The sequence below is a fragment of the Lutra lutra genome, chromosome 2, assembly GCF_902655055.1.
Source record: "Lutra lutra chromosome 2, mLutLut1.2, whole genome shotgun sequence".
Taxonomy (NCBI): Eukaryota; Metazoa; Chordata; class Mammalia; order Carnivora; family Mustelidae; genus Lutra; species Lutra lutra.
Window position 1 is genome coordinate 177,187,096 of NC_062279.1, and position 18,324 is coordinate 177,205,419.

An 18,324-nucleotide genomic window follows, 5' to 3' on the forward strand; every position below is an offset into this window, starting at 1 on the left:
TTCCCTTTCCCCTCCTTTTTCCTTTCTGTACTTCCTTTCTTTGTGTTTTTCTCTCTTATTACATCTAGTCACCAAGAAACTAGCACTATATTCAGCCCAGTGCAGATGTAAAAAATATAGTGGAATGGAATAAATGGTAATTTTGCAAAAACAAGAAATTCATCTCATTATGTCATTATATTAACACTACAATTCTTACTCATTTTTCACTGTTGCTGGAAGTCAAAGTCTGTTTAATCTGCTTTGTATCTAGATTGCAGAGGAAGTACATAAGGGCTATTGGATTCTCTAGGTTTTCTCACAGGGATAGGAAAAACAGATTGAAAATTAATAGGTAGGGAAGAAACATACCACTTCTTCAAGGGAAAGTGGGTATACTAAGAATGGGTCAAAGCTAGATGACGGGGGGCTCTATATGTCAGGATAAGAAAGTCTGAATATCACAGCTAGCCCTAAGCAACAGGGGATGTTAACTAAAACGCTTTTGAGCCAAAAAAGAGCATGGTAGAAATCGTGCATCAAAAATACTAATTTGGGTTGCCCATCAAAATGTATCTTTTTTATATAGGTAGATAACTATACCTATCTTTATATATGTATCTGAATTGAAAAGAAAAGAAAGGATATATGGGGTGAGTAGGGGGTTTTGAATGACCATGGGATCAGAGATGATCCTGAGGTTTCCAATGCAAGTGATGGATAAAATGATGGTCTAAACATTAATCAAAAAAGTAGGATGATTTAAAGAGGAAAATTCTCAGGGAAGTTCTAGACCCTCAGAAGTTCAGAAAGCAGTGGGATATCCTACCAGCATCATTAAGTATATTGACCAGAGAGTCAGAACTAAGCTTAGAAAAAAAAATGCAGAGCTGGTGATGTGCATTCAGGCATTTACTCACTCATCAAGGGTTTAAATGATCCTTTAGTATGTGATGAAATTTCTATGAAATTTATGTTCTATAAAGAACAGAAAGGAGAAGAAAGTACAAGATCTTAGGACCTTCCTTCTGCCCCTAAAAGTTATTAATTTAGGGGCACCTGGGTGGCTCAGTGGGTTGGGTCTCTGCCTTCAGCTGAAGTCATGATCTCGGGGTCATGGGATTGAGCCCTGGCATCGGGCTCTCTGCTCAGTGGGGAGCCTGCTTCCTCCTCTCTCTCTGCTTGCCTCTCTGCCTGCTTATGATTTCTCTCTCTGTTAAATAAATAAATAAAATCTTTTAAAATAGTTATTAATTTAAGAACATTTATTGAACTACTGTACCAGGAGTTAATATTATGAGCCTATATATAGGACTGTGGTCTCTCTATGGACTCTTGCTCCAAGAAGACATAAGTGGTAGAGAGAGACAGAAATCTCTCCTTCATGGCACAAGGTCCAGCCACCTTTCTCTGTCTAGTGAACCTTGCCTACAGGAATGGTGTGCTCCCACCTGGGAAGCATGTCCACTCAAGGAGGCCTAGAGTGCTTCCCCTTTCTAGTTCTGCTCTTTTGTGACCTTGCTCTTAGAGTGATAAGAGCTATGGCCTCCATCTCTTTCCATTCTTGATATCTGGTTGGAGGGCCCATGGGCACTGGCTCTCTTCCCTTTTCTTGTGACTCTGGGTGAGGAAGAGCTGGAACATCCTTAGGCTGTAAGGAGACCAGCTTGCCTTTCCTTTTTTCCTTCCCTCCCTCCTTTTTGGGAATTCTCTCCTATGTGGATGGGTTTCACCAAAGACTTTTCTCTCCTCTTAGAAATACCTACTTCTAGTTATTGACAGAAATGGAAATAAAATCCTGAAGACGCCAGGAGCTAAAGAAGTGTGGTAAATTTGAGGGTCACACTTAGTAAAGATCTATGAGAAACCTTTAGGGGAAACATGAAGTTGGGAGGGAAATGGCACAGAAGGAAAGAGTGGTGTGTCAGGGGCCATAGATAAACACACAGGCAGGGAAAGCTTTTCAGCTGTACTGTTCACTCCCTGTGGTTTCCTGTGTGAGTGCAGGCTGACCAGTGTCAGGGAGGTAAGAGTGGGCTAGATGGAGCAAAGAGACTCCTTTCTCACTGTAACTGAAAACTTTGGTGTAGGCTTCAAGCTTGTGGAAACTCAGACTCCTCCAAACAACAGTCTTGAAAGACTCCCCAATTCCAGGAGTATTCTGCAGTGTCCTAAAACTAAGACCCCAGAAAAATTTCTTCCTCATACCTAGGAACAGGAGAGTTAGAGCTTTCTAGTCAACCTCAGGGCATGAAGCCAGGCAGGGATAGGTGCCGATGACATGGATGTGTTAACAAAGCCTTTAATGTTACTTTACTTAAGTAATTCCATCAAAACGTGGCTGCCTTTAACAAGAGCAATACTTGGGCAAAGGAAGAAGGGCTTAGACTGAGCCCTGTCTCCAACTTTACCTCAAGTTAGGATGTAGCTGTCACTTTTCTCCCAAAGGATTTTACTGTCATTAGGGAAAATGAGGAAAAATATCTCACAGGAAAAAAAAGAGAAGATCATGAGTACAAAAGAAATTACAATGACTTATAAGAAAGTAGAACTAGTAAAAACAGATATAACAAGAATTTTTAAAAGGTCTGATAAAAAATCAAACGAAACAAAACCTTGGCAAGATTTGGGAAGATACCAAAATCATGAAACCAGAACAAGCAGTTATAATGAAGAACAAACTGAAAATAAGTAATGTAAAGATATAACTGTTAAAATAAAAAAGCTAATAGAAAACTGAATAGTAATAATAGTGCCTGGAAGTTCAAATAATAAAAAAAAACTGTCTCAAAAGATATTAGGAAATTAAATGAAAATGAAATTTGTGAGAAAAATGAAAAGAAATGGAGCAACATAGGTGACTATTCATAATAGGAGTTCAATAGGAGAATAAAGAGGGGCAGAATGAAATAGAGTAATTTTCTAGAATTAAAGAAAAACATGCTCTTCTATTAAAAAGGATTGCACGGGCCAAAAAGAAATATAAGAAAAAGATATTTACCTCTAGACACATTATGGTTAAATTAAGAATAAGAAAAATTTCTAAAGGTTTCTAAAGAGAAAAAGCAAATCATTTACAAAAGAAATTCAGATCTGACTAACACTGGATGCAGACACAGAATTACTTTAAAATTTTCAGTTCCTGTCTCCTTATGGAGGGGGCCAGGGAACGAAAGATATACTAATACATATAGACATTAAGCAAAAATATGGTTATCAAAACCCTAGAAATAACCAGACAGAATATAGACTGTAAAGCTTGCAAACTGAAAGAATATAATTTAGACATAATTCTAAATAAATCTCTATAATTTAGAGATTTAGACAGTGGAAGGCAGGAGGAGAAGAAAGAAAAAAGTATAAATAAATGAAAAACTCAAAATAAGATCAAAGAAATGAGGGCAACATAGTACTAATTATGATAAATATTAATGGTTTAAATTCACTAACCGGAAGAGATTCTCAGGTTACATTACAACAAAAAGATTCACCAATATATGGTGTCTAAGAGACATTCTTAATAATAATAGGTAATAACAATAGCCAAACTATATGTACACACACACACACACACACACACACACACACACACACACACAATGGAATACTATGCAGTCATCAAAAGAAACGAAATCTTGCCATTTGCAACAACATGGATGGAATTAGAGGGTATTACGCTGAGCAAAATAAGTCAATCAGAGAAAGATAATTATATGATCTCCCTGATATGAGGAATTTGAGAGGCAACACGGGGAGCATGGGGGGTAGGGAAGGAAAAAATGACACAAGATGGGATTGGGAGGGAGACAAACCATAAGAGACTCTTAATTTCACAAAACAAACTGAGGGTTGCCGGGGGGATGGGGGTAGGGGTAGGGTCGTTGGGTTATGGACATTGGGAAGGGTATGTGCTGTGGTGAGTGCTGTGAAGTGTGTAAACCTGGTGATTCACAGACCTGCACCCTTGGGGCTAATAATATATTATATGTTAATAAAAAATTTTAAAAAATAATAATGGGTAATAGAAACTGTTTTTGCTCATTATGTTTTAAGCTCTCTACTTGTTTTAATTCATTCAGTTCTCAGAAGAACCCTTGAAGAGATAGGTTACTATTATTGTCATTTTGCAAATGAAGACACTGAGGCACAGAAAGATTATATAACTTTGGCAAAAGAACAAATAAGTGGTGAAGCCAGGATTCAGTCCTAAGCAGTGTGGATTTAGAGACCGTATTCTTAACCATAATATTATACAGAAGGATTGAACTTGTAAGGGTTTAGGAAAAAGAAAAAGACAAGGCACATACAAAACAAAGGAAAGCCAGGTTAGCATTATAAGTATAAGACAAAATAGAATTCAGGCCATAGGAAAAGCCATGATAGAGAGAATCTTTATGTATGATTTCTCACCAGAAATATTCAATTAGGCCATATAAAAGAAAATTTGATTTCTAAGAGTAACATAGTTTTTAATATACATATTAACCCACTTATTCCTCACAGCTGTATAAGAGCAATGATTTTCAACTCTGTTTCAAGAATGAAAAAACTAAAGCTGGAGAAGTTAGACAAAAAAATTGCTCAGCTAAGAAGAAGAGGTAAGGCTCGGACTTAGATTCCAGAAAGTCTCGCCCCAGATCCTGTGCTGAAGTACACAGCATGGCAAGCAGACAGAAAATGGTAGATTGCTTACTAAATGGTATTGGGAGAATCTGCTATGTAGAAATGAATTACATCAGATCCCTTCTTCCTAAGATATAAAAAAATAATTGTCACATGGATTAAAGACCTATATGGAAAACAGAAAGCTGTGATGTTAACAAAGGAGATGTCTGAGAATATCTTCTTGAGTGGGACACACTTACTAATTAAAAAAGCACCAATCATAAAGGGGACAACGGATGGAATTTGACTGTCTTAAGGTCTATGATGGATCACAGACACCCCCATCATTTACCTTTTGTCTAGAGCTGCTTTCATGCTACAATGGCAGAGTTGAGTAGTTATGACAGAGACTGGATAGCTTAAAATATTTACTATCTGGCCCTTTACAGAGGAAGTTTGCCCACGTTTGCTCCATGGAATACTCCCTTCCCCTTGGAAAATGCTACCTGGAACCACCTCCTCCTTCATGCCTTAATGTAAAGCTTGTTTTATATGCTTTACTTGTCTCTGTTTCTGTTCCTTTGGTAATATCCCTTCTGTTTTCCAACATCATTTTGCCCTAGGATGCAGTCTCTCCCTTGTCCTACAGCCATTAAACAGTCATGGCTTACATCCTATCTGGTCTTGACTCTTGGAACTCTAGCCTGGCCCCAAACACCATGCCTTAAATTTGCCCTAAATGGGGATGGCTCAAATGGGTTTATTAAAAAGAAGGTAATCACTAGAAACCTTATGGGTTCAAGGAGACCCAATTACACTAAAGTAACTCTTTTCCTTTCCCACACAAAATCAGGCCAGTAGACAGACAGATCGAAGAAATGTTGTAGGTTATATATATCATGTCCTTAACAAACCGGAAAACGAACTCCTTTATTCCATCACCATAGAACTACAGAAGAACTATACATAATCTATTAGGTGGATTTGTTTTTGACTGAAGAACACATTAGAGTGCTGACTTATTGATTTATGTAAAGCTTCAGGGAGGCCTTGCTGGGAAGCTGCAGAGTCTGTACTTAAAATTGCTGAACAGAAAAGTGTCATCACGAATTTGAATGTAGTTATGGAAGATACATACGCTTATTCCAAGTTAGCACGACAGAAAACAGAAAAAGACTAAAATGAATAAGACACCATTTAAGAGAGGCATGATCATGGAAATCAAGATAACAGTTACTCTTGGGAGGATAGTAATGCTAAAGGGAGCACGAGGGGGCTTCTGAGGTTCCGGTCATGCCTGGGTACTTGATACAGGAGTATATTCACTTTATGAAAATTCACTAAGTGGCACGCTTATACTTTATGTACTTTCCAGTAGAGGTTAACTCTGTTTTATTAGAACTCTATTGTCTGCAATTCTAACCGGGGTGTGTGTGTGTGGACAGCGGTTTATCTAAACCAATCACATCTAAAACTATAAAATGTTGAAATTACAGTGGAATTCTCAAGTGTTTAGATTTACCAATCAAAATTTTGCTATCAAATATGGACTTCCCTGGTGGGGACGGGTCCCTCTTAAGTGGCTAACAGGCTATACCATGGCCTTGCTGCTCCTTTAACATCATTCAGTAGAGACAGGGCAGCAAATGAAACAAACAGGGCTGAACAGCTTATTATATTATATGAAAGCAAAATACGGCCATTTTATGAGGTTATAAAATTTATTCAGGATGTCTTCTTTTAGCCACACACGTATGAAAGAAATAGTCTCTCAACATTTCCAAGATTTATTCATGTTTTCTTGGAAGCAAATATGCGATTGACATTCATTAACAGTTTGTAAGTCTTCTCAAAGCCAAACATCTGCTTGGCATCCGACGGTGTTCACAAACTTTCTTTAAAGGAATGTCTGTTGAGCATTTATTAGCTTCATTTGTGCTTTATAACTACCCTTTGAGTAGAACCTTTATTTAGAGAAATCCTTAAGGTTTAAGACAATCCCCAAAGATTCGAGAAGTAGATCTGTTTTGACCCTTTACTTAATGCACTTAGGCTATGACAGAAAGTATTCGAAGTGTCCCTCTAGACCTCTTCAAGGAGGACTCGTTGATCAGACTGAGGTGAAAAGGTTTTGCCTGGAATGTCACTCCCAAGTGACGACACTCACTGAAGTCAAGTGTTTTTTTATGCACTGTGGGGAAAATGGCCTAAAAGGGGGTTAAACTTTGATTAGAGATGTCGCAAGTAGGGAAAAATGCTTAGTTCAATTTAACTTCTGCTTTTCAGAAGACATGAGTACATAAATTATGTAGGAGAATGGTGATTACTAGACAGTCTAAAAGCTGGAGGCTCTAGGCCAATTTTCAACCAACTGTCACAGAACATAAGTTTCAAGATATGTTTAAACGAAACTGACAACTACAGAAAAAAATGTAAAATTCTTTGAAAGGCTGCGTTATGTGAACTGATGAGGATCTCAGAAACCACATGCGATTGAACACACAGCAATACTTGACTGCAAAACTCCCACCCTCTTCTGGAGGAAATATTAAAAGAGGTAGAACAGATGCTTCCCCAAATTAAGCCGATCCAAGCAGTAGACAGATTCTTCCCAGCAGAGAGTGGCCCACAGAAATAGGGTGGGTCCAGAAAGTGAAAGGCCTGGGAGGGGATCTTCTGGCCCAGAAGCTTTCAAGCTGGAAGGAAATTACCAAGGAAGGGTGCATGTGTGCATGGCTCTCCCACCTTTCTACACCAGAGAAGCTCTACTCTTAGCTGCTTAGACATCCAGGCTCCAAGGAGGATTTGAATCACTGCTGTATGCCAAGCTCTTCATTTTATAGGCCACAAAAACCCAAGCCAGAGAAATTCCATTAGGTATCCAAAGTGCCAGAGAGGTAAAAATTTGAACAAGTATTTCATGAATCCTCAGATAAAATACCACTTTGCAGGACAGTTCTTGATTTTAGCTGTGCCCATAAATCTCCACAAGTCTTAGAGCAAACTCTTCCCTCTCCTACATGTCCAAGAGTTTTTGGGGGGGGGGTTCTGTGAAGCCCCAAAAACGGTGCATTTAATTTTACCGATTTGTGTGTATGTTTTCTTTTTCTTGTGGGGGGGTGGTGGGGAGGGATGAGCCGAAGTTTTCATGCCCTTCAAAAGCATCTGATCCCACCAAGGATAAGAATTGGTGTACTTGCGAAGGGGAAAAGAAGGACCACAAGGAGATTATGTTTATAACCAGGAAAACTTATCAGAAACTCCTCTGACATTAGATGTGTTATTTCCTATGAAACTATTCAGGTGGTCCAGTAAATGGGCACAGAGGTAAAAAAACAAAAGCTGCACGGTATCTCTAAAAATAGAGTACTTGGGGCGCCTGGGTGGCTCAGTGCGTTAAAGCCTCTGCCTTCGGCTCGGGTCACGATCCCGGGGTCCTGGGATCAAGCCCCGCATTGGGCTCTCTGCTCGGCAGGGAGCCTGCGTCCTCCACACTCTCTCTGCCTGCCTCTCTGCTTACTTGTGATCTCTGTCTGTCAAGTAAATAAATAAATAAATAAATAAATAAATAAAATAAAATAAAAATAAAAATAGAGTACTTGCTGGGCTGATAAAGACGGATTTCATTTTTCTTGTTGGGTTTTCCATCCTTAAAAATATTAGAAAAAGTTACTTGAGGTATGACATGAAACCTTCCCTTTGTAAACCAAAACCAGGACTCCAAAGCACTGAATAATTTTGGAACGAGGGGATTATTTCTTTGAATAGTCCCTTCAGAAAGTGGTGGGAAGAGAGGTAATGACTATCGACTGAGAACAGCTGTTTCTTTCAATTCAGCCCTAGGCTCTGGAGGGAAAACATTCATCCCTATAACTATTAGGCAAACACCGAAAACTGTCTTCTGTCCTTTATGCCGATCATGTCAGGGAGGAAAGTGGCTGATGTCATCCTGAAGATGGAACTAATTTCGAGATCCTCATTATCCATTACAGGAAGGCTTTCCCCTCCACTCCCACTCTAGCTGTGGCAAAGAGAAGCCTGCAGCAGACAGCAGACTCGGAATTATCTTCACGTGAGGAGTGACCAAAGATTGGAAAGTAGTTGGAAGGGAAAACCCAGAAAGTCAGGATGAACACGAAGCTGTGAGACATCACCATATTTTGAAATAATATTCACTATTTATCTGGAGTGTCTGTTCTACTGGAGGAAAATAGAGAATTTCCTGTGGCTGGGAAGTCTGTAATCCTCTGAGAAGCCTGGAGTGACACTGCATTTAATGGTAAAGAAAGATATATGGAATTGCCCACCTATTCCTCACAAGCGACAGAAGCATTATCATGGAAACTGTACTTCAAGGTCAGTAGGGTTAAATGACAAGAAAATGGTCTGTGCCAGCAGTTTAAATGCCAAGAGGCACCAGGCCAAGAAGGCGCATAGACATAACTCCAGCACTGGCACTGATGTAATTACGGGCTTAGATGAATTCTCAACACCAGACCGGAAGCTGAACCACAGTCCTTATGGGAAAAGAGAGAGGAGGAAGGTAATTAGAAGAAAAAAGCTGAGGAAAGGTATTTTCCTTAAAACAAAAAACAAAACAAAAAACCAAACAACAACAAACCCTAAAAACTAAAGAAAATCCAGGGTCTACATAGGGAACTTCAGGTCTTCGAACATGCATAAAACAGGACGGAGGGAGGAAGGGGCCACACACATATTTATAGGGCTCAGTTTTCGGGCTGCTCTGCACGTGCATGGTAGAGTGTGACTCCCTCCCAGGGGCCTGGGCCTGGAGGAGCCCCGGGGTCCATGTGACTTGTGAGCATCCAGAACAAGGACCTCGGGAGGGAATTTCACAAGCGCGCAAACATATTTTTTCTCCCTTGACACTGCTTTCTACTTCTTCTCTCCCTCTGCTATTGTTTAATTTTGTGGTTCCACTTTTGAAGAATGGTGGGAGGTGCCGTGTTAAGCAATGCTCTAAGAATGAGACTCAGCTGCAGTGACTGTGTTAGGAAAATTGGCCTCCCACATCCTTCAAAGCAACTGTGATTCTACTTAAAACGGAAAAAAAAAAAAAAAAAAGAAAAAAAGGAGACATGTAGGAGAGCAGGCAGGAAGCCTTGTGCAGCCTTGTATGTGCAGTGTCTCTGCCCAGCACGCAGTAGGTCCGGCTCAGGCGCTGACTCAGGGAATGGATCACTGTATCAAAAGAGCTTTGGATTACAGTTGGTTTACAAACAGGAGCCAGCTCTCATAGCACGTTGATCTTCGTGATCCCATTAGTGAAAGTGATTAAACAACCAGATCTGGCACAGTTATCCTGATGGAAGTGTGTCAGAGTTGAACATTCCTAAAACTTGGTCCAGAGATTAGCAAGGAATCAAGAAGGGTCCCTGGAAAAGCAGATTTTAAAAAGCATGACAATATCAGAGTGCAAATGAGATCGTCAAGGTAATTTCCAATTCTTTCTTCACGATTAAGCAGACAGCCTGATTATTACTGATACTAAATATGTGTGTACGGGGGCCCCTGGGTGGCTTAGTAGGTTAAGGGTCTGCCTTCTGCTCAGGTCATGATCCCAGGCTCCCTGCTCAGTGAGGGAGTCTGCTTCCGCTCTGCCCCTCCCCCAACTCATGCTCCCTCCTCCCTGCCCCCCGTCAAATAAAGTCTTTAAAAAAAAATGTGTACAACAGGCTCTCCAAGAGCTCTATGGTAACATTTATTAACACATGCTACAGTGAAGAAAAATAAATGATTGAAATAATATGGGTTCCTACAATAAGTAGATTTTAACTCTCTATGATGTAATTTTATAGGTTGAAATGATGCTTTATAAAAGGTACTTATTAAGTTTGGTTGAAATTATGTTTCACAAAGTATGTTCCAATGGAAATTCAGGAAATATCTACAAGGCCTGGCTTATAAATGTGGAGACAAATCATATACAGGATATTTCAGTGAATAAGCCCAGACAAAGAGGGTTTAAAAAGCATAACATTCTTTCATCAGTAAATGTATTTTTTAAGATAATAATAAGAGCAAATAGAAACGTTTTAACAATAATGTTAAAAGAATAAATTCTGGGAAATTCTTCAGAAGCCCTGCTAAGATTTCGTCTCCTGGGCCGGGAGTGGGGGGGTGGGAGGGGATGGTGGAAGCAGCTGGAGACACTGCCACCCCAGACCTGTGTGGGACCAGCCGGTAAGGCTCTCCGTAAGTGGATGGCAAAGAGGAAAAGCCTTAGGTTTCACTGTCAAGCACAGTCATGAACACACTTTAAATTTTAGGAGGACAAAGTATGAACAATTTTGACAAAGATATGGGGAAGATTCTTTGATGAGAAGTTCAGGAAGGACTAGAGCTAAATGGGTTATGAAAATGTAGTTCTATGGATTAAGCCTTGATAACTCAAAACAGATTCAAATTAGGAAACAGGCATATTCTCAATTAGAGGAAAGAGGAATGCACGGTCAAGAAATAGTCTTCAGGAAAATGACTCAGCACCTCCTGCCATGCCATTGGCTCAAGTTAAGTTCTCCAAGCAGGCTCCTAGACTGATGTGTAGAAAACAGAACTCTTATAGAAGTAACCTTAGATGGAAATGAAGGAAATAATGCAATTGGAACATGGGCTGGCAAGAAATCTATTGATTCAAATTATGAACAGTAATTCCCAACCATCAGTAGGACTCTTCTAAAAAAACCTGCTACTAAATTCTATTTGAGGTTGTGAGCCTTGAGTCTTGAGTGAGTGAAACAATAACCTGACAGTGACGAATTCTGGATAGAAAAACTTTGAGGAAGTTCACAAATCAAGAACTTAGGATCGAGGTGCTGTTTACTGAAATCTCATAATATTCAGGGGAACTTACCTGCAGCAAATAACAGCTTTGCACGACAAAGCCAAGTCCAGGAAATACTGTCTTACTCCGAAAGTTAAGGCATATTTGAGGGTTTTCCCATCAATAATAAGAGCAAAGTCATTCTCTTTTCGAAGAGCATCACCAAGGGTAGTGCAGTGGCGACTGAGCGTTTCCCTCGTTGCCTGCAAAATCAAACAAAACACCCGCAACGTTTACTTCCGTTTGTTCTACTGAGATGCCCTGAGTATGTTCAGCAACTACACTCAGGTATTCTTAGTGCTTTTATGTTGTAAACTGCTTTCACATAACTCCACTCATTTCATTCTCCCAAAAGCCCCTGAAAGGAGACTGGACAAATGTTATCGGTGAAAGTAAATTACTCTGTTAAAGTCACACATCTGTGTCTACCAGGGTTGGGATGACAAATCACTGATTCCTCTGCAAGCTTTGCCCATGATTCTAACCACACAATCACAATCGTGCAAAATTATTTTCAGTAAATTATCTTATTACAAAACAATAACATTGTCCTAATTTATGAACTAGTCAAAATTGCTTAGCTATGAATCCAGGGGAAACGTTGAAGAATATCATTTAAATGACTTATGGGTGTTTCTTTCTAGAATTCCTCAATGCTATTGAAACTTAATTTCCAGTCACCAAGAGGGGGAAAACGCAGTGTCTGTAATCTCTCGCCACTTCATTGAATTGGTTTCTATAAACTTTCATCATAATTTCGTGATCCTGTATTTTATTTGGGGGGGGGATGTCTGGCTTGGTAATCTTGATGGATCAAATAGAAGAACCCCTTCCATCAATGCAGAGTTCACTTTCAGGCACAATAAAAACATTCAGCATCAAGGTCAGCTTTGTTCACCTCAACCATATAGAGGGTTTATACTTATCTTTATCTAGAACTGCTTTCCCAGCTCTTCAGAGGCAAAAAGTTGCAAGACATTTAGTTTTTCTCCCCAAATCCTGTAGACCCTTCCTATAACCTAATGGGGCCAGCTTTCTGTCTTGTAAGAACCCAAGCACTGTGGAGAAACAGAACACTGGCTCTGTACAAGGAGACATAAGGAATGATTCCTCTCTTACTAGAGTTTTGTTCTCAATGCTAATATCTGAGTCTGTAGTTATTTATGTAATAAATACACATATATATCATATATAATAAAATGTACCTATAATAAAAATACTTATGTAATGTTTTTATTATATTCACGGGAGATATAATTATTGTTTCAACTTAAGAGTGTTACTTCAGTTGCATTCACAAAGAGGGAAGCAAAGGCAGAGGTAATTAAAATTTTTATTGGAGATTTTTGAAGGTGTTTCTGCATTCGTATTCAAATGTGGTTCACACTGGGTTTCTGGAATTTCAGGATCTGTTTATCAGAATAATAGAACCATGTTGTACCATAAAGTAAGTCTGCCTAAATTTCCTAATACTGGAACTTCACTTAATGCCTCCCCAGGCCCCCGTTACCCACAGTGACACTAAGGACCACCATATAGCAGCTTTCTTTGCAAAATTTTGTGTTTATACTTTACACGGTAGGGGGAGGAGTATAGCTGTTTGAATTTATCGGCCTCACCCTCCTATTCCTGCTAAAAATTTTTGGCCCAAGAGCACTTAAGTAAAGGAGGTGAAAATGTCAGAAAAATTTTGCACATGAAATCTACTTGTGACAATTTACAGTAGGTTACTCTAGATTGTCTTAAAAACAAATTTGCAAAGGCCAAATGAACAAACAAGTAAATGAATGAACTGGTAAAAAAAGAAACATAAAAATACTTAGCACGTACCACGTCCCGGGCACGGCTCTAAGGGCTACGCATACACTGAATTTCAGTTAACACTTGCTCGAACCCCACGTGGGAGGCGTCACTGTGAGCCCCATTCTGCAGATGAGAAACAGGAGACACGACGGGAGTTCCTTGCCCACGAACACTTGGCCACTAAGTGGCGAAATGAAACTCAGAATTAAATTTCTGTGCTCAGTTGTCTTTCTCCACGTAATCCAGGGAAAGCAAACCTCACTGGAGACAGTACCGGGCATAGCAAATTATAAATGGAATGCCCACACCAGTCTCTCTGCTGTTTCCCTAGAGCCCTCATCATCATCATCGGTCTCTGATTTCGTCTTTGCCTCCAACAGAGATTTCTTTTTATAAAACAAATCTAAAACACAAACCACGGCTCTTCTTGTTCTAAAATTTGCCTATGGCTAATCACACAAGAAAGCCCCAGCTCTTTAAAATGCCAGTTAGAGCTCTCCACAGTCGAGGCCCAACTGATCTTCATTCATACTTCCCTTGGCAATCTTGACCCCTTTCTGCTCTCTCTGGAATCCTCTTCCCTGCAGGGTTAGTCTACCACCTTCTAAACCCAGCTTACCCGCCAAGCCCTCCCAGACACACTCCATGGGCCAAGCATAACTTACTCCAGGCCAGCAAGGCCCTCAGCTCCTCCAAGGGAGAGACCCCGTTTCCGCCATTCCTCAGCAACAAACACAGTGCCCGAGATGACAAACGCCTGGAAATTACCAATGTATCCAATGAGAGCACTGATCAATTCTGAGTTCATCCTACTGCTGGCTCTCCAATTCCCTGTCTGTTCTCACTTCTGATTTGAGAGTGAGAGAATGACTCTGTGTGCGTGTGCGTGTGTGTGTGTGTGAGAAACAGACAGAGAGGGAAAGAGAAGGAGGGAAGGAGGGAGAGCTTTCTCTTGCTTACTCCTTAATTTTTTCAAAGAATAATCCGTCACTCAACAGTCTTTCAAACCAAGGCACTACTCACTGAATTGTCCCTGTGTTGTGTATGCTTTTGTGCACACGACTCCTGAGCTGAAAACCCGAAGGAAAACGGAGATGAAATTCAGGAGAACTTCACTGCTCTTTCAAGATCAGCGGTAGAACAAGACTGAAAGTCAAAGGACCCCTGAACTGGCAAGCTCCAGCATTAAGCTCACCCATGGGATGCGGTCCTGTGAACCCCACTCTCTCTCCTTTTGAAGGTGTTCTCTGACACCTTGAAAATTGGTTGAGAACTCTCTTATTTGTGGCATCAGTACCCCTAGGTTTCCTTGGTGATTATCACAGGTCTTCAGCAAATCAGAAGGTGTCAGGAAATGTAACAGAGGTAACATTTCAGAAGGGGAGTCAAAAACACTCCCCCGAGAATTCTCCAGCCCGCCCACCCAGAGTGCAAAGTAACAACAAAGCAGCAAACGTTTTCTTATTTTAGTTTATAGCTTTCTTTTGTAAGCAGCTCTGTTGTTGGCTGTGTGTTGCCAGTTACAAGTTACATTTTACTCTTATTCATACCGCCAGGAGTATTTTAAAATTATTTTATTTATGAAGGTTTATTGCTTCTCCCCTAAGCCTAGGGGCCATACTTTATGGCCATATTGCATTGAAGCTTATCTCCTGTAGCTAGAAATAAATTTATTACTATATTAGCTGTTACTGTGTTTTCTTTTTGGCTACTGAAGGGGGAAATGTTTAAACATTTAAACTTAGTGACATGTGAAAGTGAAAATATATAAAGGAGAAGCTAAATCAGAAAAAGGATAAAAGACCATAGAGTAGAACAAAATAAAAGCTCTGTATCTCCTTATTCTATAGTCTTATTTGTGCGCTGAAAGAAGGTACGTGTGTGGCTCTAATCAGAGATGGTCTGAAGTAAAGGCAATTTGGGGACCCACACAGGCAAGGGGCAAGGCTGGGGTCCAGGTAACTTACCAGGCAGCCATCCAGGTAAGGGAGGGCAAGTGGGGTTTGTTTGTGCCTTCCCTAACCTGCATTCCATGTGGACATTCCAGTCAATCATTCAACTCAACTCACCCTACCCATAGCCCTGCACATAGCGAAATGCTCATCAGAAGCTCTCAGCCCCTGGACACCCTGCCACGCCTCCCACCTTGCCAATTCACAACCATGACCAACATTTTCCTCTGTTCTTAAGTCTCCACAACATAGAAGGGAAAAACCACCTCACCCTGAGGACAGGTTCTGCTCCAGCTCTCTCCTCTTGTGTGGGTGCCCATGACATCCGTACTCTCAGCCATGCCCAGTGGATCCCATTTTCCTACAGGCTACTCCAGACCTTTTCTTCTCTCCCAGATCCCAAATTCTGCCCTTGTCACTTCAGCAAACATGTACCTACTTTACTGAGAAAGTTTCTACGGGAAGAATTCCCTCAACTTTCCTCCCTCAATCTCAAAACTTCCCTTTACTTCTTTTTCCCTAACCCTTAAGGCAGGGGAGGAATGGGTTTTTTTTCACCTCGGTCTCCCCCACTTTTCTCTTGCATCTTCATTGTCCCCATGTCATGCTTTGTTTTTCCTTTTAAGACTACACACTGACAATGGTGAACAAATACACAAACATGGCTCTTTTCCTCCTGAGTCTTCAAGGTCTGGGGGTCCTACTAGCTTTTGGATTCTCCATATGCTTGTTTATCCTTCTGCAGTGGCATATGATGTATAGTTGTTTATCTGTTTTTATTTCTTTTTCCCTTTGGGACTGAGGCCTCTGATGAAGGGATGAAATAAAAGCTTTGTAATGAAACAGCAAGTAAATTATTAATGATCGCAGAATACCTGTTGGGAAGTTACAGTGGTTCTTGTGTGACTATTTGAGGACTGTTTTTGCTGACGATAAAACTGTTGCATATCTTAGATGTACTTTCTAAGTGGCTTTTTTTTTTTTCTTTAAGATTTTATTTTTAAGTAATCTCTACACCCAATGTAGGGCTCGAGTTTATAACCTCAAGATCAAGAGTTACATGCTTTGGGGCACCTGGGTGGCTCAGTCAGTTAACCCTCTGCCTTTGGCTCAGGTCATGGTCTCAGGGTCTTGGGATCAAGCCCCTCATTGGGCTTCCTGGTTGGTGGGAAGTCTGCTTCTCCCCGACCCCCACCAAAATAAATAAATAAAATCTTAAAAAAAAAAAAAAAAAGAGTTGCATGCTCTGCTGACTGTGCCAGCCAGATACCCCTTGGATGTTCTTAATTAGAAAAAAAAACAAAATGTTAATGCGCTTACCTTCATTTTCTTTTTAAAAGATTTATTTACTTGAGAGAGAGAGCTCCAACAGGGGGAGGAGCAGACGGAGAGAATTTCAAGCAGACTCCCTGCTGAGCGTGGAGCCTGACATGGAGCTCGACCCCATGACCCTGAGATCATGACCTGAGCTGAAATCAAGAGTTGGACACCCAGGCGCCCCTAATATGCTTATCTTATTATACAGGAAATGGAGAAGAAGTGGTGGTGATGATCTCACACCTCCTTTTGTCTCAACGAATATAAATTGTCCAGTAAAAACAACAGAAAGCACAGACTATTTAGTGATCAAGCCAGGTTATATAACAGTGGGCCAAATAAATAAGATTTATTTGGTTTATAAGAAATATGCCTAGAAAAGAAAAAGAAAGATGCTTGGCAGAAAATTAGGCCAGCAGAATTCCTCATAAAGATACCTCTGACCAGAAGCCCTTAATGGAGTTCTATTTCAATATTTAGGGGGTAGCCTGACAAAACAGGTAACATGTTCATCTAATACCCTGCAGTAAAATAAAATAAACCAACGATCTTTAAGAAATCAGAGGCTTGCAGCTTCATGGCAATCTTTTCCATTGCTTTTACATGACTTTTACCAAGGAAACCCTTGATAAAAACCACACAGGGCATCCTAGACAATGCAATCTGACACAATTTTATAGTGAAATCAATTGAAAGCCCTGATTTGTTTGGAAAGTATCGTAGCAGGCAACATGTCACTTTTATTTTGGCAAAAACCATGCTTGGTACAGTCTGAAGAACCCAGAGGCCAGATGTGCAAAGAATACATTAGGCCACAGAAGAACCATGTTTTTGATGGTTGCAAATGTAATGTTGCAGAAAGCATCTGCGTAAAAATGGCCCTTGGCTGTTTCTAGCCTTTGGGGTTTTTTTCCTGATTCCTCTCAGAGATTTACAGGACAGGTAGTCTTACTTGAGAACATAACCAAGGAACACCCTCATAGAGAATGTGGAAGTATCCCTAAGGAAAGGAAAGTAAAAGCTTTTAGCCTTTGACTAGAAGACTAGTTAGCCAAGTTAACTAGTTAGCCAAGTTAACCAGCAGAGACAAAGTAAAGATTACAGATAAGTAATCCAACATGTAACAACTAACCGTGGTGGTCTCCCCACCTTGCTCTGGGCTGCAGTGACTTACGGTGAGAGGATCTCTTCTCTCTCTCTCTCTCTCCCCCAATGGTACCGTCGGCGAGGCTAAGCCCAAATGGCAAAAATTAAAAGAAGGAAGGATACTCATTTATTCCACAGTAGATGTTGGTGTTTGGGCCTGAATACAAACAAGCACTGGGCATTTATATTTCTTCCCGGGAACCTGTTAAAATTGGTGCGGGTCAAATGATAAACCTCTGTTTTAAGAATTCTAGGCCCAGAAAGGGAAAAAAAAAAAAAAAAAATATATATATATATATATATACACACACACACACCAAGATTCTGAGTCCCACCATGACTTTCAGATGCAGTTATGTAACAATGTATTTCATTGCTCTTGGATTTTTTTTTTCCTTCATGAGTTCATCACCAGTCAAGTGCAATAATCAGACACGGTCGGGACTAACGATGAATCGCTTTGGGGAGACGCACGACTCTCAGCTGGTCAGATGGACTGGAGTGTATGAAGCCTCTACTTCTGACTTTAGCGTAAGCCCCGCAGGTGTCTGTTTTCTCTTACTTTGCGTAAAAAGGACAAAATGCAAGGCCACGCTCCAGAAGGACGCCTGCAGGAATCCTGCAGAACAACGCGGGGGGGCTCTGCTGGAACAAGCCGACTCCCTGGAGGCTGAGCCA

The 18,324-nt window shown here is 40.5% G+C and overlaps 1 protein-coding gene across 4 annotated transcripts in view; it reads right to left on the bottom strand.

The window, feature by feature from the left end:
• The window catches only part of ATP8A1 (ATPase phospholipid transporting 8A1), a 231,369-nt gene that overhangs the window by 61,349 nt on the left and 151,696 nt on the right, over positions 1–18,324 (bottom strand). For all 4 annotated transcript variants that reach the window (XM_047719196.1, XM_047719195.1, XM_047719198.1 and 1 more), the window contains one exon: positions 11,459–11,631. In XM_047719196.1, the coding sequence (XP_047575152.1) occupies positions 11,459–11,631 (173 nt within the window). The remainder of the gene's footprint in view (positions 1–11,458; positions 11,632–18,324) is intronic.